At 40.7% G+C, this 19741-nt stretch overlaps 1 protein-coding gene across 4 annotated transcripts; it reads left to right on the top strand.

Annotated features, from left to right (window-relative positions):
* The first annotated feature begins 1712 nt into the window (after positions 1–1712).
* On the top strand, positions 1713–18481 carry LOC113157706 (transcriptional-regulating factor 1-like). 4 transcript variants are annotated; one of them, XM_026353310.1, is made up of 12 exons: positions 9180–9578; positions 10067–10135; positions 10471–11894; positions 12673–12902; positions 13861–14063; positions 14284–14444; positions 14683–14786; positions 15063–15123; positions 16108–16196; positions 17015–17134; positions 17567–17667; positions 17798–18481. In XM_026353310.1, the coding sequence occupies exons 3-12, from the start codon at positions 10499–10501 to the stop codon at positions 18324–18326; spliced, it is 2994 nt and encodes a 997-aa protein (XP_026209095.1). In that variant the 5' UTR covers positions 9180–9578; positions 10067–10135; positions 10471–10498; the 3' UTR covers positions 18327–18481. The 4 variants fall into 4 exon arrangements, with proteins under 4 accessions (XP_026209093.1, XP_026209096.1, XP_026209095.1 ...); XM_026353308.1 differs by lacking the exons at positions 9180–9578; positions 10067–10135 and adding an exon at positions 1713–1786; XM_026353311.1 differs by lacking the exons at positions 9180–9578; positions 10067–10135 and adding an exon at positions 8827–9173.
* Positions 18482–19741: the final 1260 nt, after the last annotated feature.

The raw sequence follows: 19741 nt of genomic DNA, 5'->3' as shown, positions 1-19741 counted from the left end.
TGTTTCACTATGGCTTCAAATTCCACGTATTTGCTAAGTAATAGACAAGCAAAAGCTGAAGTTAACTCGAGTATTTACCATAAAAACACACCGAAGTGTCAAAGACACACAACTGAAAGACGGAGATATAAGTGTATAAGAGTAAATGTATTAATTATCAAGGCTGATGTGGTCAGCATTAAGCAGCTGAACAAATGAACAACTCTTAAATAAATAAACTTAATTAGTATACACTACACTACAATAGACCAAAACCATAGTAAATAATCTGGTCTGCTTCTAAAAGAAATACTGTGTAACTAACAAAGGTAAAAAGGGGTTAATGTTCACAAATGGCATATTTCATTTTTTGTTTTCTTTAAATATGTCTGGGTTAAGTATTAATTACTATGCAGCCACGTTAGTGATTTTGCAAGGTACCATATATGTATCACGTTCTCACCTCAAAGCTCTGGTCGTTGAGCTGCCCCCGTCTTAACATGCATGCAGTGAATTAGAATTTAAATTTCATACAGGTAAACATTATATAAAATATAATTTTCTTTATTTGTATTTAATTGTTCTCTAATTTGGGGACATTACACATTAATCAACATCACTGTAAATGTGCCAGTGTTGGCCAGGAGCATATTTTTCAGTTTGAATCAAGGTGTTGGCCAGAAGACTTTGGATACTGTAAAGAGTCCGTTGTTTCCCTTTTTCTTTTCTCTTTCTCTTTTGTTAAGATAAGCTAACAGCTGCTAACTCTAGCTTCACATCCACGTACATATAGAAATGAGAATGGTGTTTCTCTTCTCATCTACTGCTCAGAAAAAAACGTCAAGATTATATCTACTTATTGTACACCTCAAAATATAAAGTCCTCAACAACAGATAGATAAGAGTGCAAATATCTACCCAGAAATTCAATTTGTGGTGCATACTTTTTATTTTTTAGGCATTGCATTGACAGGAAGCATGAGGAGAGGGAGGGTGTGACGTGCAACTGAGGCTCCTAACTGGACTTATGTTGTGGTTATTTGGCTTGCACAAGAACTATTGGGCTCCCAGTCCTCCCGCTCTCATGGTGCAAACATTGACCCAATAACAACCTACTGGACAATGTGTTTTCCAAATTCATATGCTGGTTATCAGCGTGTACTGTATGCATTTTGTTTTTTCAGTGGGTTGTAGATGTGTATGACATCAGGATGTGTGTGTGTGTGTGTGTGTGTGTGTGTGTGTGTGTGTGTGTGTGTCCCTTTAAAAATCAAAAGGCCAGAAGACACTACAAGTGAAAATGAGGGATGAGAGAGAAGGAAAAACACCTACTCATACTGAAAGTGTGTGTATGTGTGTATTAGTGTGTGTGTGTGTGTGTGTGTGTGTGTGTGTGTGTGTGTGTGAGAGAGAGGTTGAGGCCACACACCGGGGTGTTTTTGTCATGTTTCCAGCATCACTATGACACAGCTTGACACGTACACACACACACACACACACAAAGGCACCACACACACACACACACACACACGCTTGCACGCGCATAAACACACACATACAGTGGCGTTATGACAGGGTGGATGAAAGGCTGAAAGATCAACTGAATGAGCCACAGCGGCGATCATCTTTGGTGAAACTACTCCCTCTCTCTCTCTCTGGTTCACTGTCTCTCTCTCTCTCTCTCTCTTGTTCACTGTCTCTCTCTCTCCTCCCCCTTTCTCTCACACATGTGTCTCTACCAGCAGACGATACACACATGCCCTTCAAAGCCTCTGACACATCTCTCCTCGTAATGACAACTTAGCAGGTAAAAACACATTTTTATTCTTTTTGGGACTTTTCTTTCTAATTTGTGGTTTGTCGGTTTCTTTGTTTGTTGGTTTGTTTGTTTGCTTAAGCAGGACACAGCAGCTTTTCAGACACACCAGTTTCTCAGAATGAGTTTAGAGGAAACTTAACTTCTCAGCTTTAGCATTATTAGCATACAATGAAACACACCTGTTCGCCTGACTCCTGTTTATCTGGCATTACTTTTATCTAAAGCCGTCCTTTAGTAACTTAGCCAGTCAAAAAAAAAAACAAAACAAAAAAACTATTTAGTTTTGTTACTGGTAGACAATTGGAGTGATTTCATGAAATCCCTACAACATCAAATGTGCACGTTAATGTGGATTAATCCAGTTCAAATTTGAGGCAGTCTGACAAAAATGAATCATATTTGATGTATTTCTTCTTTTTGAGAAGACGAGGTTAAAATAGAAATGAAGTGTAGTCCATTAGCTTCATGTGAAATTCAGCAGCTTATTTAAAGAATTGTACTGTAGTTACTTAAACTGGGCCCTTGCTGAGTATCTCATTAGAATTATTGCTTAGTGAATGTGTAGTGAAGACTTATACTTGACAAGCAAAATGTACAAGTCATGTAGAAAATCTTGTTTTTCACTGTAGTGACGAGCTGCAATGCTGAGTTCTGACTTGTAGCATTTCAGCGCTGTTACCCGCAACATGTTGGTGTTTACATCAAAGTTGGTCTTAGACAGAGAGACTTAAAACCACAGGCTTAACTTTGTTCATTGCAAACACTCTGTCAAGATATCCTGATGTGACAAACTAGAGCCTTCATCTACCCCTGACCCATAAACATATTAAGGTTAGTTTCTTGCAGGGATCAGCAACAAAATGCCCACACAGTGTGTGAGACAGGTCACAAGAGGCCGTTTCTTCTTCTATTGTCAGCGAGCTGCTCGTTTGTTGAACCTGGTCAGTCGCTGCTGAAAGTGTTTCAGGCAGATCTGCAGCTTGTAATGAAGCTGGAGGTGTTTCTAATTCTCAGTCGATCCCTGTTGATCTGCATAACGTGGACAAAGCAGCAGAAGAGTTTGCACTGTTGGAGCTATTTTTGTCCTTGGATTTGGTGACCTCCTTTGACATCTGCAGACAGAACAGGGGCGACAGCCATTTTTGTTTCTCACAATGCGAAGTAAAACTTAAGCGTCGGTGCCAACAAAGGCCCGGAGTGAAAAGCATGTCTGTTAGTTATTATTGGATTTTTGCTTTATCAGAAGAGAATGTGAAATAAGTCAGTTTTTTATTTTACTGTACCAATCATGCAGTTGTATTTAAAGAAGTATTGAACCATATAACTGTTGTATTGAGCATCTGTTGTAGAGTACTCATAAGAAATATTCAACACACACCAGAAGACTAAACACAAACAAATTCAACACACACGCGGTGTTACAGATGTTCATCTTTGTGGTCAGCTCTGTATTAGATTAGGCATCTTCATGCAGGACACTGACGCCATGAGCGAACAGCAATTTCTGCCACTTCCGGATGGACTGAAGTCTGAACTTTGACTTTGCCATTACTTGATATTACCGTCCTGTTACTATCACAGCATGAGGCCTCATCCCGCTTCATCACATGAACATCATCACAAAGCCAGGTGTTAGTCCCACCTGGTCAAAGAATATTATTCCCTTCTTTTCCCACATGCGCTCTCACAAACGCTTTCCTCACATGTCATGTGACACTTTTTCTGTAACAGCGGTTGAACTTCATAGTAAAGCATCCGGAAAATGGTTATTGTCCGCACAGTGTCTCCCGTCTCAGCCGTGGAAACATCAAGACGCAGCACAGTCGGGGATCTCTTGCATCCTTCCTCTGCTCAGTACTTCAGAATATCTTACTTACAGATTAGCCTGCAGTGGTACGTTGACTTAAAGCTGACGTTTTTATGAGGAAACTGAGCATGTGCGACCTAAAAACATACCTTTGGGTCACACGTGCACACACCTTGAATTCACATTGCAAGTTCTTTTTCAAACAGCTGCACCTGTGATAATTTAGTTAGTGAAAGAAAGAAGCATTTCTCCATTTACCTTCTGCTTTATTTCTGCACTTCATTAAATTTGCCACTCTCATTTATCCACAGTAGTGCTGTTTTAGCAGATAGCAGAGTTTAGAATTGGAGTTATGCCAGAGTCAAAGTCACTGTGGAGTGTAAAAACTTTACAGCAGACTAAATGATCCATCGGGGGAGAATCTATCAATGAATCTGCTCTCAGCAGACAGAATGTGGGTCAATCTGAACACAAGGTGCGTTACCTTCCCCCTGCTGATTGTGTTAATAATGCAAATGCGCTGATCTCTGCCCGTTCACCAGCTTTTGCTGTCTTTCGTCTCACGACACTGTAAACGTACTAACTTAATAACTTCTTCTGCGCTTGAGGACTTGAAGAACCAAAGTGTTGCTGGTTTGAAAGTTCAAAAGCTTTTTTCAGTGAAATCCCATTTCTAAATTTGTATTCGCTATTACAAGTAGTGCACGACAGAGTCAAGAAGGCAAGAAGTTATTTTCACCTGCAGGTTTTGCATTGCTGTCATTTCAAATAACATTTACAACAAAATAAGAAATGCTCCCATGGATGGTCCTGTGTATTGATGAAGATGCGTTGACGCTTTCATCACTGACATTTCTCAAGTTTGTCTGCAGAATAACGTGACTGAAACTTATTTAATTATTTTACATTTATTTTTATCTTACTTTAATTCAAATGAATTACTATTATTCACAATAAAACAGAATTTATAATAAATTAATAATATAATATAATAAATAAAGGTCACAATTCTTGATATTTTTAACATCTGTGTATATTGTTAATAGAATAATATAAAATATTATATTAATAGTGTGTACCAGCAGCTTGTGTCTGATCACACTCAGTCACATTAATATTACAGACTTTAACCGAACCGATGGACACGACTTTTAAGTTGAAGTTAAGCTTTACATTATTCACATATTCGATTATGTATGATGTTTGTAGAAGCAGATGTTAGTGTTCTGTAGGGGTCTGTGAGGGCAACGTGTTCCGTGACATGTCCAGCCCGCCAGTGTTCGGTCACTCAGATCTCCAGGATATTAACATCACAGTGATGATTGCTTCAGAGCTTTCCACTGATGGAAGTAGACATATTTACCCAAACTGCAGTTTAAGTTGTCCGTTAATGCTGACCGTAGATCACTGTAGGTTTGTATAAACCAACTGTGCTCCTTTGTGTCTCCACAGGTTAAGGTGATACAACAAATGTTCTTGTGCAGTGATCTTTTTCGGTGCAAAAACTCTTGTGAGCCCAACATATAAAGTCATTTTAGAGTTATTAGAGCACATATTGAGAACTCTGTCTGCATCAAACAAACCCACCTGGGCTCCCATGATCAAAGCTGTGAATTACTACTGTGAATAAAACATGAATCTAACACACAATTACAATTACCACAATTATTATTACAATTATTCATCTTAGTTATTCTTAAGCAGCTCCTTGCTGTGTCTAAGCAGCTTTTATTTTATAACATGTCTAACATGTCTACGCCGTCTTTAACACACATGACAAATGAGAATCATTTGGAGATAGCAGTACACTGACTACTGGATATATTAATTGAATCAGACTTTTCATTTAGCTTCAACTGTATCAAATGGCCTTAATGGAAAAATCTGACTTAAAAATAAAAGTCTCTTGCAACTATTTCTTGTGTAGTGAGCAGTTTGTTTGCAGTTATTTTAGTGTTATATAAGTAGCATATTTTAGGATTTTAGATAGTAAAATAAACGTGGCTTTTAGTTTTCTTGCACTGTCCGCACACATACACCTACATCGTCAGCATACATGTAGGCCAACGTCACATAATAACGAGGTTATCGGGGTGGAATTAGCTTATGTGACAAACACTGTAGTGCACAGTGTTTGTCAGTGTCTGCTGACTGCTCCGTGTTTTGTGATACACAAAGTTGAATTTCTCCTTTGTCCATTAAGTTCATTTGTTCCCACGAGTCAGAGACGGCTCTGAGAAAGAAAACTAAATTCTAAGAGAAACGCTCAAGAAGTGGTTGTCTCTTTCCCCCTCCTCTGCTCTGCAGGTATTTATGGTGTATTTGAGAAAAAACCAGAGAAGCGTCTCCCCCGTAGGTACTCTGCACTCCCCTTCCATCCTCTCACATCCTCCCATTCACACATTTTTCATTCGGCTGTTTTCTCGGGGTTTCGTGTGCACACAAACATGTATGTATGCAAATGCGCGCACACTGGAGACACAGACACAAGTGTGGCACAGTGTGACTGGTATAGAAAATGACGTTGGTATGGACTGCAGACTATAGTCTGAGTCCAGAAACTGGTTCAGAAACTGTTTTATTTCTTTCAGTCTGGGTTTTAAAACCTAAACTAAGCAACTATTATCTTTGTAGGGTTTTGTTCCCAAAGAGAAAGTAATAATAATATTTCTTTATTTAATTCCTTTGTACAAATGTCAGGACTTTCTTGTTTTATCCTAGAATATGTGACTTGTAACGCGAAGGAGGATTTTTAAAGGGACTTTTTGAATTCAACAGATCACAAATTAATCTGCACTCTGATTGTGCATGAACAAAGAGTGTGCTGCTGTGTCGCTGAGTTCATGAGCGCTAAGCGTACAAACATCGTGAATCTGACTAATTTTGGTTAAGCAGAAGAATCTGCTGTCAGGCAGCTGCACGCTGTTCAATCGAAAGTGTTAGAAATCTGGAATTAGTCGTCTTCTCACAACGATGTAAAGATGATAAAGAAGTTTACACTGATATTACAGTACGTTTTATATTAATGATGCTTTAAGGTTTAATTTCAGTGTAGCACTGTATTTAATACAGCTAACCTTAATGTAATCCGTGGTGTATTTGTACAGGCCTAAACATGACCTATGATAACATGATGTAATGTATCAATAAAAATGAGTTGTCATTATGCTAATAATGAGGTTTCTCTTAGTCAGGATTGTTAGTTACCACATTATAATCTATTATATATGTTAATACTGAGGTTTCCAGTTATGAGAGGTAGTCATACTGTATAAGGTGACCTCAGCATTAACATGATCACCTACACAGACACACACACACACACAAACACATACACTCTCAAACAGACACAGACACACACATTTCCATTTTCTCAGTGTCCACTAACAGTTATCATTTATCATAGACATAGGGCAAACTGCTGCGTAATGTATTACCAATATATGAAATGATCTCTTTTTTTAAAGAGACAAACTTGATGAACAGTAACAGTAAAAGATAGGACCTGTTTCACAAAAACCATTTATGCCTACACACTGATCACAAACGGTGTCTCTGTCCCTTTTCACAAGCATGCGACACTCACATATCATGCATGAATTTGTTGTGTATGGGGTCTTTGGGTCGTTTGTTTTGATTGGCAATAGTGTCATTGTCATCCTAAATGTTGTTGTCACAAATTGCAATTTAAAAAATAAAATAGATTTAAATAATATTAGATTTAATATTAATATTAATTATTATAGCAATAATAATAATAATAATAATGTAGCTCAGTGAAAATCATGGTCAGTTTAATATTGTACAACACATGAAGAATTCACCCTCATACATTAAATTAAGTCCGTACTGACGTTCCCCACAAGAATTCATATATATTTATACAGTTTTTGTTGACCATAAACATAAGCTTCTATTTAATACTGTAACAATAAATAAATACATACTTATATAAAGTACTAGTCAAAAGTTTGGATTGACAGTGAGTGAGTGACAGTTTGTTCATTGCAAAAAAATTTTCTTATGATGAGTTCACCTTTTAAATGAACAAACTGTGTTTCAGATCCGTTTGATCTGCTTTTCTTTCAAAAACATTTATTTGGGTGGTAGTGCACATACTATAAATTGACTTTTTATATATTTATTCCACATTTTTATTTTAGATTTAAGAGCAGAGAATTATACCGTGGATTAAATCTAATGACTGTATCGGTAACCTTGCGGATAAAGATCTTACAAAATATGAGCATATATATATATTAGCTATGATGAAATGACAAATCACTAATTTACTAAACACCTGTATTTTAAGCTTGTATTGGATTATTTTGGAGAGAGATGCTCAAACTGGATGCTGACAGGACATTTGGTTCACTGTAAAGTAGTAACACTTATGTTATTGAAACTTTTCCACCACTCCCTGCCTCACTTGTATTGACATGCCTGTGTATGCACACAGGTGTGTGTGTGTGTGTGTGTGTGTGTGTGTGTATGTGGCAGAGGTTATTGCTCACCAACTTGTGGACATGTCAGTGGTTGTGTTTGAGGTTACTTGTGCAGAAGTGAGTAGGCGTTTTAAGGTTATATTACGTAACAAAGGTAAAAAACCAAACAAAACAACAATTTAGCACATTAAGGATATACAGTGTGTTTGTGTGTGTGTGTGTGTGCTTGCGTGTGTGTGGTAGGAAAGTGGGTGGGTGAGTAGGTGGGGCTGCAGGGTGTTTAGAGGGTTCCCTGAACCTCATCGTTTGGCGCTGTCTTCCTTCCTGTTTCATTCTCTCTCACTTCCTGTCAGCTGACTCAGTCGGAGAATCTTGATCTGGTAAACATGTACGCTACCGCCTCTGCACACACACAGACACGCACACACACACACACACACGCCCTCATACAGATAGACACACACACTTACAAAACACTCTGTATGCAGCCACACAAACATCCATGCATGTACAGACACACAGAAAGAAGCATTGACGTACAAGCATATGCACTGAAGATACTGAGAGATACAGATACACACATATATGATGTAGTACACATTAACCTGCATGTAACTACTAAATGTTTGTTAATGTGTAAAACTAAAATAAGTTTAACAGCAGGCTTGTATGCTTTAAAAATTCAGGTGTTGAGTAACTCAACCTCATCACAAGTGTCTTAAAAAGAGGACAAAAACTATGGAAAAAGAACAAAAGAAAAGTAGGAGAGCACCAAAAAGGGGTGGAACATATGAACACTGAAGGCAGACAGCAAAGGACACAAAGACTGAGGAAAGCAGAGAGATAAAAAGCTCAAAAGAGAAGTTGAAAGACAGGATGAGAGCAAGCAAAGTTGGGCGCTTGGTAAGAAAGAGACAGAAAGAGAAAGAGAGACAGATAAGGACGAGGCAAAAAGACGGAAAGAGAGACAGAGATGGAGGTGGGGGGCAGAGAGATAAAGATAGCTGAAAGGAGGGAGATCCGTCAGCGTTTGTTTCCTCAGGATGTGGTTACCACGACGACGAAAAGGCAGAGAGGCAACATCACTACCCGCTGGTCCCCTCTGACACCTGCAAGTGTGTGTGTGAGTGTGAAAGTCTGCATATATACATGTGCTTCAGCGATTAAGTGTGTGTGTGTGTGTGTGTGTGTGAAAATACCAGTGTGTGGCGTGTACATCGTTGGCTGTATTTGCCCAGCTTGCTTTAGGTATGTGTGACAGAGTGCTACACGGCAGAAGACATACGAAGGTATTCAGCAGCGAGAAAGCGAGAGACGGATAGGAAGGACTGTGTGAGAGGCTACAAATCTGAAGGGGGAAACAATTAGAGAAACGCTCGAGGCAGTGGAGAAGGAGCGAGAGAAAGAGCAAAGAGACAGAGTCAGAAAGAAAGAACAATGGAGAAAACCCGAAGAACAACTAGAACCCGAAAACATGAACAACAGAGGACCAACAGATGTGAAAAAGGAAATTAAGCGCCAAGGACTGGTAAAAAAAAAAAAAAGAAAAAGAAAAGAAACCTCAAAATGTATAGTGTATCTGTCTTCATCTCATCTCTCTTCGTTCTTTCTCTTTCTGACTCACTCAATGTCCTATTTAGAGCAGAATGTGGTTTGAAGAAAAAAAAAAGAAAAGAAAGAAAAACCAACAAAGACGTAAAGATTTCATGCAAGCAAACAGAAAAATGTCTCGTCGTATTCTTCAAACATTGTTATTTGAAACTGTTCAAACTCTTGTCTTTCTCACACACTTGCGAAAATGCTGTCGTTTGGTTTCGTGCGGTGCTACGATGGGTGGCAGCGTTACCTTTTGCCTCTTGGCTTCTCCTCCAGCGTCAGTTCAGCTGGAGGAGTGCTCTTCAGATTAGGCTGTCTGTGTGTGTGTGTGTGTGTGTGTGTGTGTGTGTGTGTGTGTGTGTGTGTGTGTGTGCCGACATTTTCAATCGCCTTGAATAATCTAGTATCTATTTCATTTAGAGAGCAGGTGATGACGAACAACGCGTCGACATGAAATGCTGAACATGACTGCATGCAGAAAACAAAAAGGCCCGTTTTTCACTTCATAACACTTAACGTCATACTGTGTGTACCGTGAGGGAATGGTTGGTGCCAGTGCTAGTGTAGAACCGTTAAGTTGACTTTATTGTTACATAGAGCTGATTCATAAACTATACTTTAAAGGTCTGTGTCACTTGTATGTATGGCTGGTCTGATCCTTGTTGGCAGCGTTGACCCTTTAGGTCACTGTGTTGAGTAACAGCTATCAAAGTTAGGATTGCAAGTTGCACTAGTATCCGTTTTATGATTTCTTGTGATTGGTGATGTGATTTTGTTCATAACTTTATTCTCACTCAGGCTCTGTTTCTGTTGCTCTCCTGTAGGCACTCTAACTAAACCCAACGAGCCGTAATGGACGAACGTTCGTCTACCCAATCCTTCCCCAACCTCCACCCTCATTGCCACCGCTCCTCCTTTCACCTCAGCCCAGAAGCAGGATACCTTTCTTCTCAATCTGCCCTGGACTCGCTGGAGCACTATGGAAGTACGGAGGAAGAATCTACCGTTTCTTTCCCAACTTCAAACACGTCTTCTGGAGGAAGGAGGGCGAGTGGTGGGGGCGACAGAGGCTTTCTAAACGCAAGTGGCAACGGCCTGGACGGAGATGCCAGTTTGGGAGGCCATGCTGATGGGACTAGCAGGTTGGGCAGTCATTTTGCTGACACTTGGTACGGTGGCAGCAAAAAAGAAGACGTTTGGGAAGATGGTGAGAGTTGTGAAAGCTCTGCAGATGGTTTTTATGGTAAAGGTGATTGCTACGGCAACACAAACAATGCTTTTTACACCGTGAACTTTGGGGGCGAGGATGGAGTGAGGCGTAAACTCAGAACAAACTATAATAATTACAACCAGGTTAGCTGTGAAGCTAAGAATGAGGCAGTTTACGGTAGGGAGGCTAACGTTAGCCACTTCACCAAACAAAGCACTTCCTACAACAGGAGTGCCGGAAGCTTCAGAGACAGCAGTGTAGATTACTGTAGGACAGATTCAAAAGTGAGTGATAATTATCTGGCAAGAGACGAGGACTATGGATCCAGCTGTGGTTCAGGAGAAGATCAACTCCCCCCTGCAGATGTTGAGGGACCCTGGCTCAGTGCCTCAATTCATACCGGAGACGGGAGGTGGAAAGGAGCGGCAGACACCCTCACTCTGGCCTCAGGGTGCTTACCACAGAGGTCACCTATCAACATCAGCGGCGGGACGTACACCCAGAAACTGGACTCCTTCTCCGAGGCGTTCCTATCCCAGCGAAAGAGAAGATTCCCTGTGATTCCCAGCGGAGATTCCTCTGGACAGATGTGGGAATTCGGGATAGGAAGAGAAGAAAGTCCTGGATTGGTCAAATCAAGGCACAGTTGTGCCTTTGATTCAGACTCTTACCTGCCTCCCTCGTCTTCACCTGCCCACCCCTCTCTTCCGTCTTTCCCCTCTCCTCCCACGTCGTCTCACCTCATGTCTTCAGTTCTTAGTCCTCCCCCCACCCCTCTTCCTCCTCCCTCCCACTCACCCTCCAAAATGGACTCTCCTAGTGCGTTTGGAGGGACGGGACATTCCCAGGGGGGAGACTCGCTTGGCACACTCCAGTTTTTCGCCTCCCGCCTTCAGTCTCTCCCATCTGTCCACACTTCTGGGATGATATGGAAGTTTCCACTGCTGTCACACTGCTTTCCGCAGCTGCCAGGTGATGCCGGCAGCAACGAGAGCAACGTGAGAGCTTCACACACCGGTGACTATGGAAACATCGCAGGTGAGATGTTAGTGTTTTTGTGAATGATAGTAAAATGAAGATTTCCTAATCTGTCTGCTGAAACTGAACTGAGTACTTGAACATGAAACAAGTTAGATGAGTTTTTTTCCCCTTTACCCCCCCAAAAAATAAAAAAACACCGGTTAATACCCACATAGAAGTTTACGGGACATGTGGGTTTTCGAAGGTAAACTTGTGAAATTTCCCATTTCCCCTATGCAAATGACATTTTCACTTTTCACATATAAAACCGTTTGCGGGAGACATCTCAGCACGGTTTTACACCCTACGGAAAATAAAAAAATATTCACATCTAACAATGAACATACAATGTACACAGATCAGCAAATCACCTGGTGGTTTAAATGTTGCGGTGAACACGGGTCAGCAGGACAAAAAACGTAATGCTGCTCATGATCAGGTGTCAGGACACAGTGCATCACTGTGGACGAGGCTGTGCAGCTGCAGACTTGTCAGATGGCTGCTGCTGACCCGTGGCCGCCACAGCATTAACACCAGCAGGTAATATTAATGTTGTGGTTTATAGGTGTTTGTGAAATATCAATAGATTCTGTGAGCGTCTTGTGTAAAGATTTCCTGTCAGCACAGAGAACCGTGATTCAACAGTTTCTCACTTTACTTTTTCCTCTGTTGTTGTTTGGTTCTCACTTCACACCATAAAGAATATGATTATGTAGCGCTGGTTACTGGTTTAGCAGTACTGGACTTCTGCTTTCTATTTTTAATATTGTTTCTCCCTCTGTTGTGATTTTTCCAGCTCCACACGAAACCCTCAAGTCTCCTGAATTGTCATTCCTCTCTTCCTCACCCCATCACTCCACCCTTCACCCACCCAGAGCCCAGAATACACCATTGCTCCATCCCTCCATTGCACGACCATCGCACCTTACTGGGCAGCATTACGAGGAAGCAGAAAAGACAGCTCCTTTCTCGCTGACGCAGAATGTAAAGAACGGACAAGCCAGTCTGAGCCAATCGCAGCTACAGGTACAGTCCTAGCTTTTCACCACAGGGAACAGCTTATTTAAAACGATTTCTGGGAAATGTGCTTGTGTATTTCCTCATGTTGAGAAAATAATAGCAGCTTTGTGCATGTTCATCTGGGGCTTAGAGGTCCGTCAGCAAAGTAACACCTAACTGTGTCTTAGGTTCAATCATGCACATCAAACATCATGCTCGAGCGGCCTTTGTGGGCATGGCATTTTATTGATGTATAGCTCAGAACACAACTTATTTAGTCTTTGTTGCTTTCTATTTATTAGTCAGGGTCCTCATTCAGTTCACCCCTAAACCTTATGTTAATAATTTACAGAAAGGCGTGAGAACATGCTTTATAGCTTTGTAGAGTGAAAGCAGAAATGTAACGCGAAGGCGCCGTGCCTCTGGATTCCCTCTCCGTACTTCAGAGGTCACATCTTCTTTTTTCACGCTGTCGTCTCTCTTCCATCGAATAAAAACCCAGCAGACTGGGTAAACTTTCGACATCTGGAGAAGCTGTACCGACACTGTGGGCGGATGCCTGAATGGTTGTTTGTCAAGAAATTACGTTAGTTCCAATTGCGTTACTGCTTCTAAAACCACAATCTTAGTCGGGTTTTTTATTTTTAGACATGTTGAATGCATATTACTGCATTTTTTTTTACCTTTGATGCAATAAGGCAACTTATGTCTCCTGCTTCCAAAATAGGCTGAACATGTCATGAAGCGACCTTTGTACTTTACTATTCATGGAATTGAAATATTAAAATTTTATCACCTTACTCTGGAAAAAGGCAACTTGACTGAGAATATTTTTTTGAAGTCTTACACTTTTAGAAATGTGTGCAGCTGGCTCCACAGCAACAACAATATGTTAGGTTGCTGTCTAAATACTGCAGTTTTTATGTCTTCAGCTGTGCAAACTCAACATTTTTCTTACTTTTATTACTTGTGTGTGTTTTTACAGCAACAGTCTTCAACAGCCTACACTGGAACACCATTTCCCAGTGTCCTTCATTCCAGCAGGGGTCAGAGGAGGGGTCACTATACTCCCCGGCCCCTCCTCAATCCGGTCCGGGGGGGAACGGGGCTGTACTCCTCCATCTCATCCCTCCATCGCACAGAGGAAGAAACGGCACGAGGAGAAGACGAAGAGTGTGCTGTGTTACCGTAAGTAACTGAACCCCAGAAGATTTAAGATAAAAAGACAATTCAGCATCAGTGATGTGTGGTCAAAGCTGTGTCCGTGTAGAAACAGCACCACAGCAGTTAAAATAGATAATGTGTGTGGACAACGGTGTAAGAAAACAATAAAACACAGGAGGGGGTATAGCTACTTTTGGTCTAATGTTTTCTTTTATGTCTGTTGCCCTTTGTTTCCCTGTTATAGGTGTCCGAACGTGGGTTATAAGTTCCAGGCAGAGCTTCCTCCATGCTTGGTCGATGCCAAGAGGTCAGGTGTGTGGTCACCAGAGGATGAGACTCCCAGGGATCAGTTGCTCTGGAAACCATGGGATGAACTGGAAGAGAGTGCTGTCTTAAAAGATCAAGGTAAATGCATGTTGAATTACAATTTTCTTTCCAAACCAACCCTGAGAGCAACTGAGAGCAGTGGGACATGAGAATGCTGAGGATCTTTGACTGTGTTGAACCCACAGTGGATTTGTAAAGGCTGTAATTTAAAGGGACATTAAATTTACCTTACGTAACATTCATTTGTGTTTATGATGGAATAGAGACCCCCTCCCCCACTCAAACCGTTGTGTTTCTGTTTTGTGCACATTTATAGTGGAGAGGTTGCTGTCAATGAGCAGTTCCAGTTGCCTGCCAGGAGGGGGCAGTAACACAGAGCTGGCTCTGCACTGCCTGCACTACTGTAAAGGGAACACGATGGTAAATAGCAAGAGAAAACATCTATGTGTTTCCTAATTGATTTTTCATTTTTGTCTTATTTCATGCATTCATCCAGCCCTTTTCATCATTTATTCATTCATTCATTTTTTGCCCCCATGCATCATTACTCACCCACTCATTGTCATCGCTCTTTCTTTCTTGACTTCTTGCCTCTGCTTTCTTCTTTATTTATTCACATCCAGTTAATTTTCTTCAGAACCATTATATGCCTCATCTGTCTGTTCTCTGCCTCCTCCATGCCTCTCTCCTGTGCAGGCCACTCTGGAGATGCTGCTGTTCTCACAGCCCTCACCAACAGGAGACTACCACTACTCTGGTAACCTGCGCCTTTCAGCCTCACTCTTACTCTTTTCTAACCTATTTTACATGTGTTAAAGAATCTAACCTTGCGTTGATAAATGAAATATTTGGTATTTGTAGTGTTTATTGTACTTTTAGAGTTGCCCTGTATTGAAAAGACAAAGTTGGACTGATTCATTACCAGTGTTTGGTTCAGATCTCCACAGTTTTAATTCCTGTTTTTAGTTTGTGCTGCCTCTACCTTCATCAAAGTTAACCCGAAGTTGCAGTGAAGATTTAGTGTTTTTCTAAAAGAGTTGCATGAATTGTGAGTCTGCAAATGAGAAACCATTCCCACACTACTTACAATGGCAGCCTTTGTAAAATCCCAGACCTCCTTTCATCACATGCTCTCTCTCTCTCTCTCTCTCTCTCTCTCTCTCTATCTCTCTCTCTCTCTCACACACACACACACACACACACACACACACACACACACACACACACACAAACACACAAACACTCCTTTTCTTTTCTTTTTTCTTCATAGTAGCGTCCTCTCATATGGTTGCATTGCTGAACAACCCCCCCCCCCCCTCCTCCAACAACAGCTTAACATTTAGATGTCTAAAATTTCTGGTCTGTCTCAGGACTCCCCTCAAGCTATTTATCCTTTAACTGCCACCGCAGAAACAAAATACCTGCCTGTGTGTTTGAAACTTGCTGTCTAACAAGTCTAACCATGTACATGTAGCAAACTATGTGATCTGTAAATTTGTCTTGTTCCTTTCACATACACGCACTTATCATTGGTGGAGACAAAACCGTGCAAGTAAAAGTATTAAGTAGTGTAATTTGCTTTCTTAAAGCTGACAGTCATTAAATCCGACACCAACTCATCATCTCACTCGTCTTTTAACATCATTGTCAAATTGCTTTTAGACTTTACAAATGCCTTTTTGGTATTTGCTGTCATTGTTTCTCATGCACTCCCCCCCTACCCCCTTCTCTCTCTCTGTAGGTAGTGACTGTTGGACAGATACTGAAAAGAATTTTTTCAGTGCAGCTCTGGTGAATTATGGAAAAGACTTTTCACGCATACAGAAAATGGTATTTATCCAGTACTCATGTATTTAAAATGCTGCATTCTTTGAAGGGTCATTACACCACTTAGTAGTTGATCTACAGAACATCATCACAATCAATACACAAAGGTGTTTTTTTGTCCTGAGGTGCAGTGAATGCATCGTTCTTTCTCTTGCATGTATTCATTCAGTTTTTCAAGACTCACTGTGCACTTCAACAAAGGTGTAGCACATGTATCTATATCTAAGTACATTTCCAGTTCTATGACTAACTATGACAATGCCACATTCATAATCTACAACGCTCATATCATAAACTTCCTTCACAGACACATGAAAGTGTGAAGTGCATCTGCGTTTTTGGAGTCTCTAACTTTGTCAGATTTAACCTTGGGAAGTAAAATTAACTCAGCGTTTTGAGTTCAAATAGTTTAAATATTATCATTAAAATAATATAATGATTATAAAAAGTGCACCACACTCTCTGCATAGTGAAAATGACCACATGGTGCACCTGATTTAGAGAATTGCACATTAAAAAGTCACTGATCCAATAAAAGGTCAGATGTTTTATAGTGTATTGCCACAAATTTATGTGCCAACCATTTCTAAAATATGTTTTTTATTGCTTTTTATTTATAAATTATTTATAATAATAATAATGATTACAACAATAATAATGTTGTTATTAATAATAAAACATTTAATTGTGTAAAAGTCATATAAAAAATATATCTATATAACATATTTTCTGAAATATGTTGACTGTATCTAGAAGCCAAGATTGTTGTTTTGGTGCTGGAGTATTCAGTCCGCTTGTGTGTCTGTGCATGTGTGTTGCAGGTGAGGACCAAGACCACACGTCAGTGTGTTGAATTTTACTATTTGAGCAAAAGGATCCAGGACAAACAGAAGAAGCTGGAGGAGGAGAACAGAGATGGGGAGCTGGAGCAACAGAAAAGTGTAAGTCAGCTATTGTGTGATTAAATCTGTTTGCTTCCTGTTAATATGTCCCAGCTGATCCAGGCACTCATCTTCCCAGATCTTTCTTTCTGTTTTGGTTTTAATACCTGCCTTTTCCATCAGTCCTCACCCTCTCTATATCTTTCTCTCTCCTCCTATTGTTGTCCTGGGGTGATTTATCTACTCTCCATAGGCTCTTTGGCTCCACTGTGTCGTGCATTTGGGTCCCTAACAAATAAAACTCAGATTAGAAAATACAGGATCAAATACAACAGAGTATCGTAGTTGCAGTGGAAAGATTATGGAATATTTGGAGTACTACTTGTGTAGTTTTGCGTTGTGAGTTAAATGTATTACATGGTTGTCACATGTGGAATGCGGCTTAGCAAGTCAATCACAGCATGCCAGCTTACGATTGGTCCTTTTTTATAGGTGACGCCCATCTGTCAGCCAGTGGAGAGACAGTTTGGACTGGATGAGGCAGCCCCTGTGCCCTCATTGGCCACTTTCTTCCCCTGCAAGCTGTGTGGCAAGTGAGTAGGACCAGTCATACAAGAGGAAGCGCCAGCATAAGTTTTCCCTGTGTCTGGCTTAAGGGCAAACTAACAGATGGTTTGGATTTCAAGTCATTTCTGTGTTTTTTCTTCTCTCTTCTTGCTCCAGAATGTTCTATAAAATCAAATCCCGTAACGCTCACATGAAGATTCACCGCCAGCCTCAGGAGGACTGGACTGATAGGCAGTTGCAGCACCAGCTCCTCACCCAGCGTCTGGCCCTCAGTCATTCCACCAACCTCGCTGCCACCCCAGGCAGTAATCTGCTCTCCCCACAGGCCGCGACTTTGACCTTTTCCCCCTCTGGCCTCACTGGAGCGCCGAACAACAGTAACGGAGACAATGACCGCAACCGTGTAGCCAATGGCAACGCCATCACTCCCAGGAATGCCAGTGTCCTAGATCCCAGCACTGCAGTAACATACGGCAACATTGCTGCTTCAAACTCTCATGTAATTACTCATATTGATGCTAGTGACTCGAATCAAAGAGAGTCCACCACTGTCTTACCTTTCCACCAGTCATGGGCCTCATTTGGACACAGTCCAGACCCTGCTGCCTTCTACGGCAACACAGACACCAAAGAGCATGTAGGAGCTGGGCCAGTGGGGGGGAAAGAGCCAATCAACTGGCAGTAGTGTTTAACTCTCCCAAATGCATTATTACCGTACTACTACTGTGGTCTGATACTTCAAACTGAAACTCAAACTTATTTTTTTAAATCAAACTTTTATACGTTTTCAGAAACATTCAGAATGTTTTGTTTTGTATTTTGTTGTAAATTGTGCACTTCACTGTGTTTTATATTTAAATGTTTCCTATGCATTTGACTTTTAAATAAAAACTGTAACCTTATAGTTGTTGTTTTTCTGAGTTCAGTTAAACTAAAAAAAAAAAGAAACCAGATTTTGTTTGACTGTGCTGGTTGGAAGATTTTATTTGGACAGAGTCAGGTGGTGCCGGAGGAAGTCCTCTGATCATTTACTGAAAGACATAGGAGTAGCAACCACACTGTAGAAACACAGCACAATGTATAAATACTGCAGTATTTTTGTTTTTGTCGAGAACTGTAGTAACTGAAACATACATGCTAAGCTAACCCTAAAGATTTGTTTCATATTTAACACATATTTTAATCTAATTTTGAGTGAGAAAACAAGTTTTAAGCCAAATCTCAATGGGTTGCTTTAGTGTTCATGCAGCCCTTTAAAGAAGTGAGGACCAGTCCGATGTTTTTCATTCCAAGATCTACATTTAAACATACACTAACTTAGACACGGATGTATAAACACAAGCACGCACACACACACACACACACACACACACACACACACACACACACACACACACACACACACACACACACACACACTCACACACACACACACACACACACACACACACACACACACACACACACACACACACACACACACACAAAAACAGGTTTTAATATAACACCATAATGGGCCAATATTGACCTTGGTGGATCATCTCCTCTCTTAAAGCTGTCTGAGTGCCCAGCATTGTCCTGTTGATGGTTAACTACAGTGCCTGTGTGTGTGTGTGTGTGTGTGTGTGTGTCTGTGTGTTGTGTGACTGTCCTAGATGATGCCAGGAACAGGGGTACTACTTGTGTGTGTGTGCAATATCTTGAGAGACATCCGGTAAATTCAGATTGAGGTTGATGTAAACAACAGAACAACAACAAGAAAAGAAACATACACAATATTTATTATTTAATGCAAATGTACCTTTTCTACAAATGTATCTCCGTGTTGACGACAGATGATTCGCTCGCTCTTCTCTGTTCTCCTGCTCACTCACAATCAGCCTGATTACATCCCAGTTATCTCTCTGGTAGCACAGTTTCATTTCTCAAGGCTGTGCATATCCTTTGCTCCCATATCTTTATAACTGCCACTGCCACTTCTACAATGATAACAGTGTTTGTATGGGTGTGTACAGTACGGTACATATGACTGTCTATGCATGTACAGTATGTCAAATCTGCCATACTGTATGTACTTGCAGGTATCCTTGTAAGGGAATA

This window comes from Anabas testudineus, chromosome 18, assembly GCF_900324465.2.
Source record: "Anabas testudineus chromosome 18, fAnaTes1.2, whole genome shotgun sequence".
Lineage (NCBI taxonomy): Eukaryota > Metazoa > Chordata > Actinopteri > Anabantiformes > Anabantidae > Anabas > Anabas testudineus.
The sequence above is the reverse complement of the archived record's forward strand: the minus strand, read 5'-3'. Positions and strand labels throughout refer to the sequence as shown.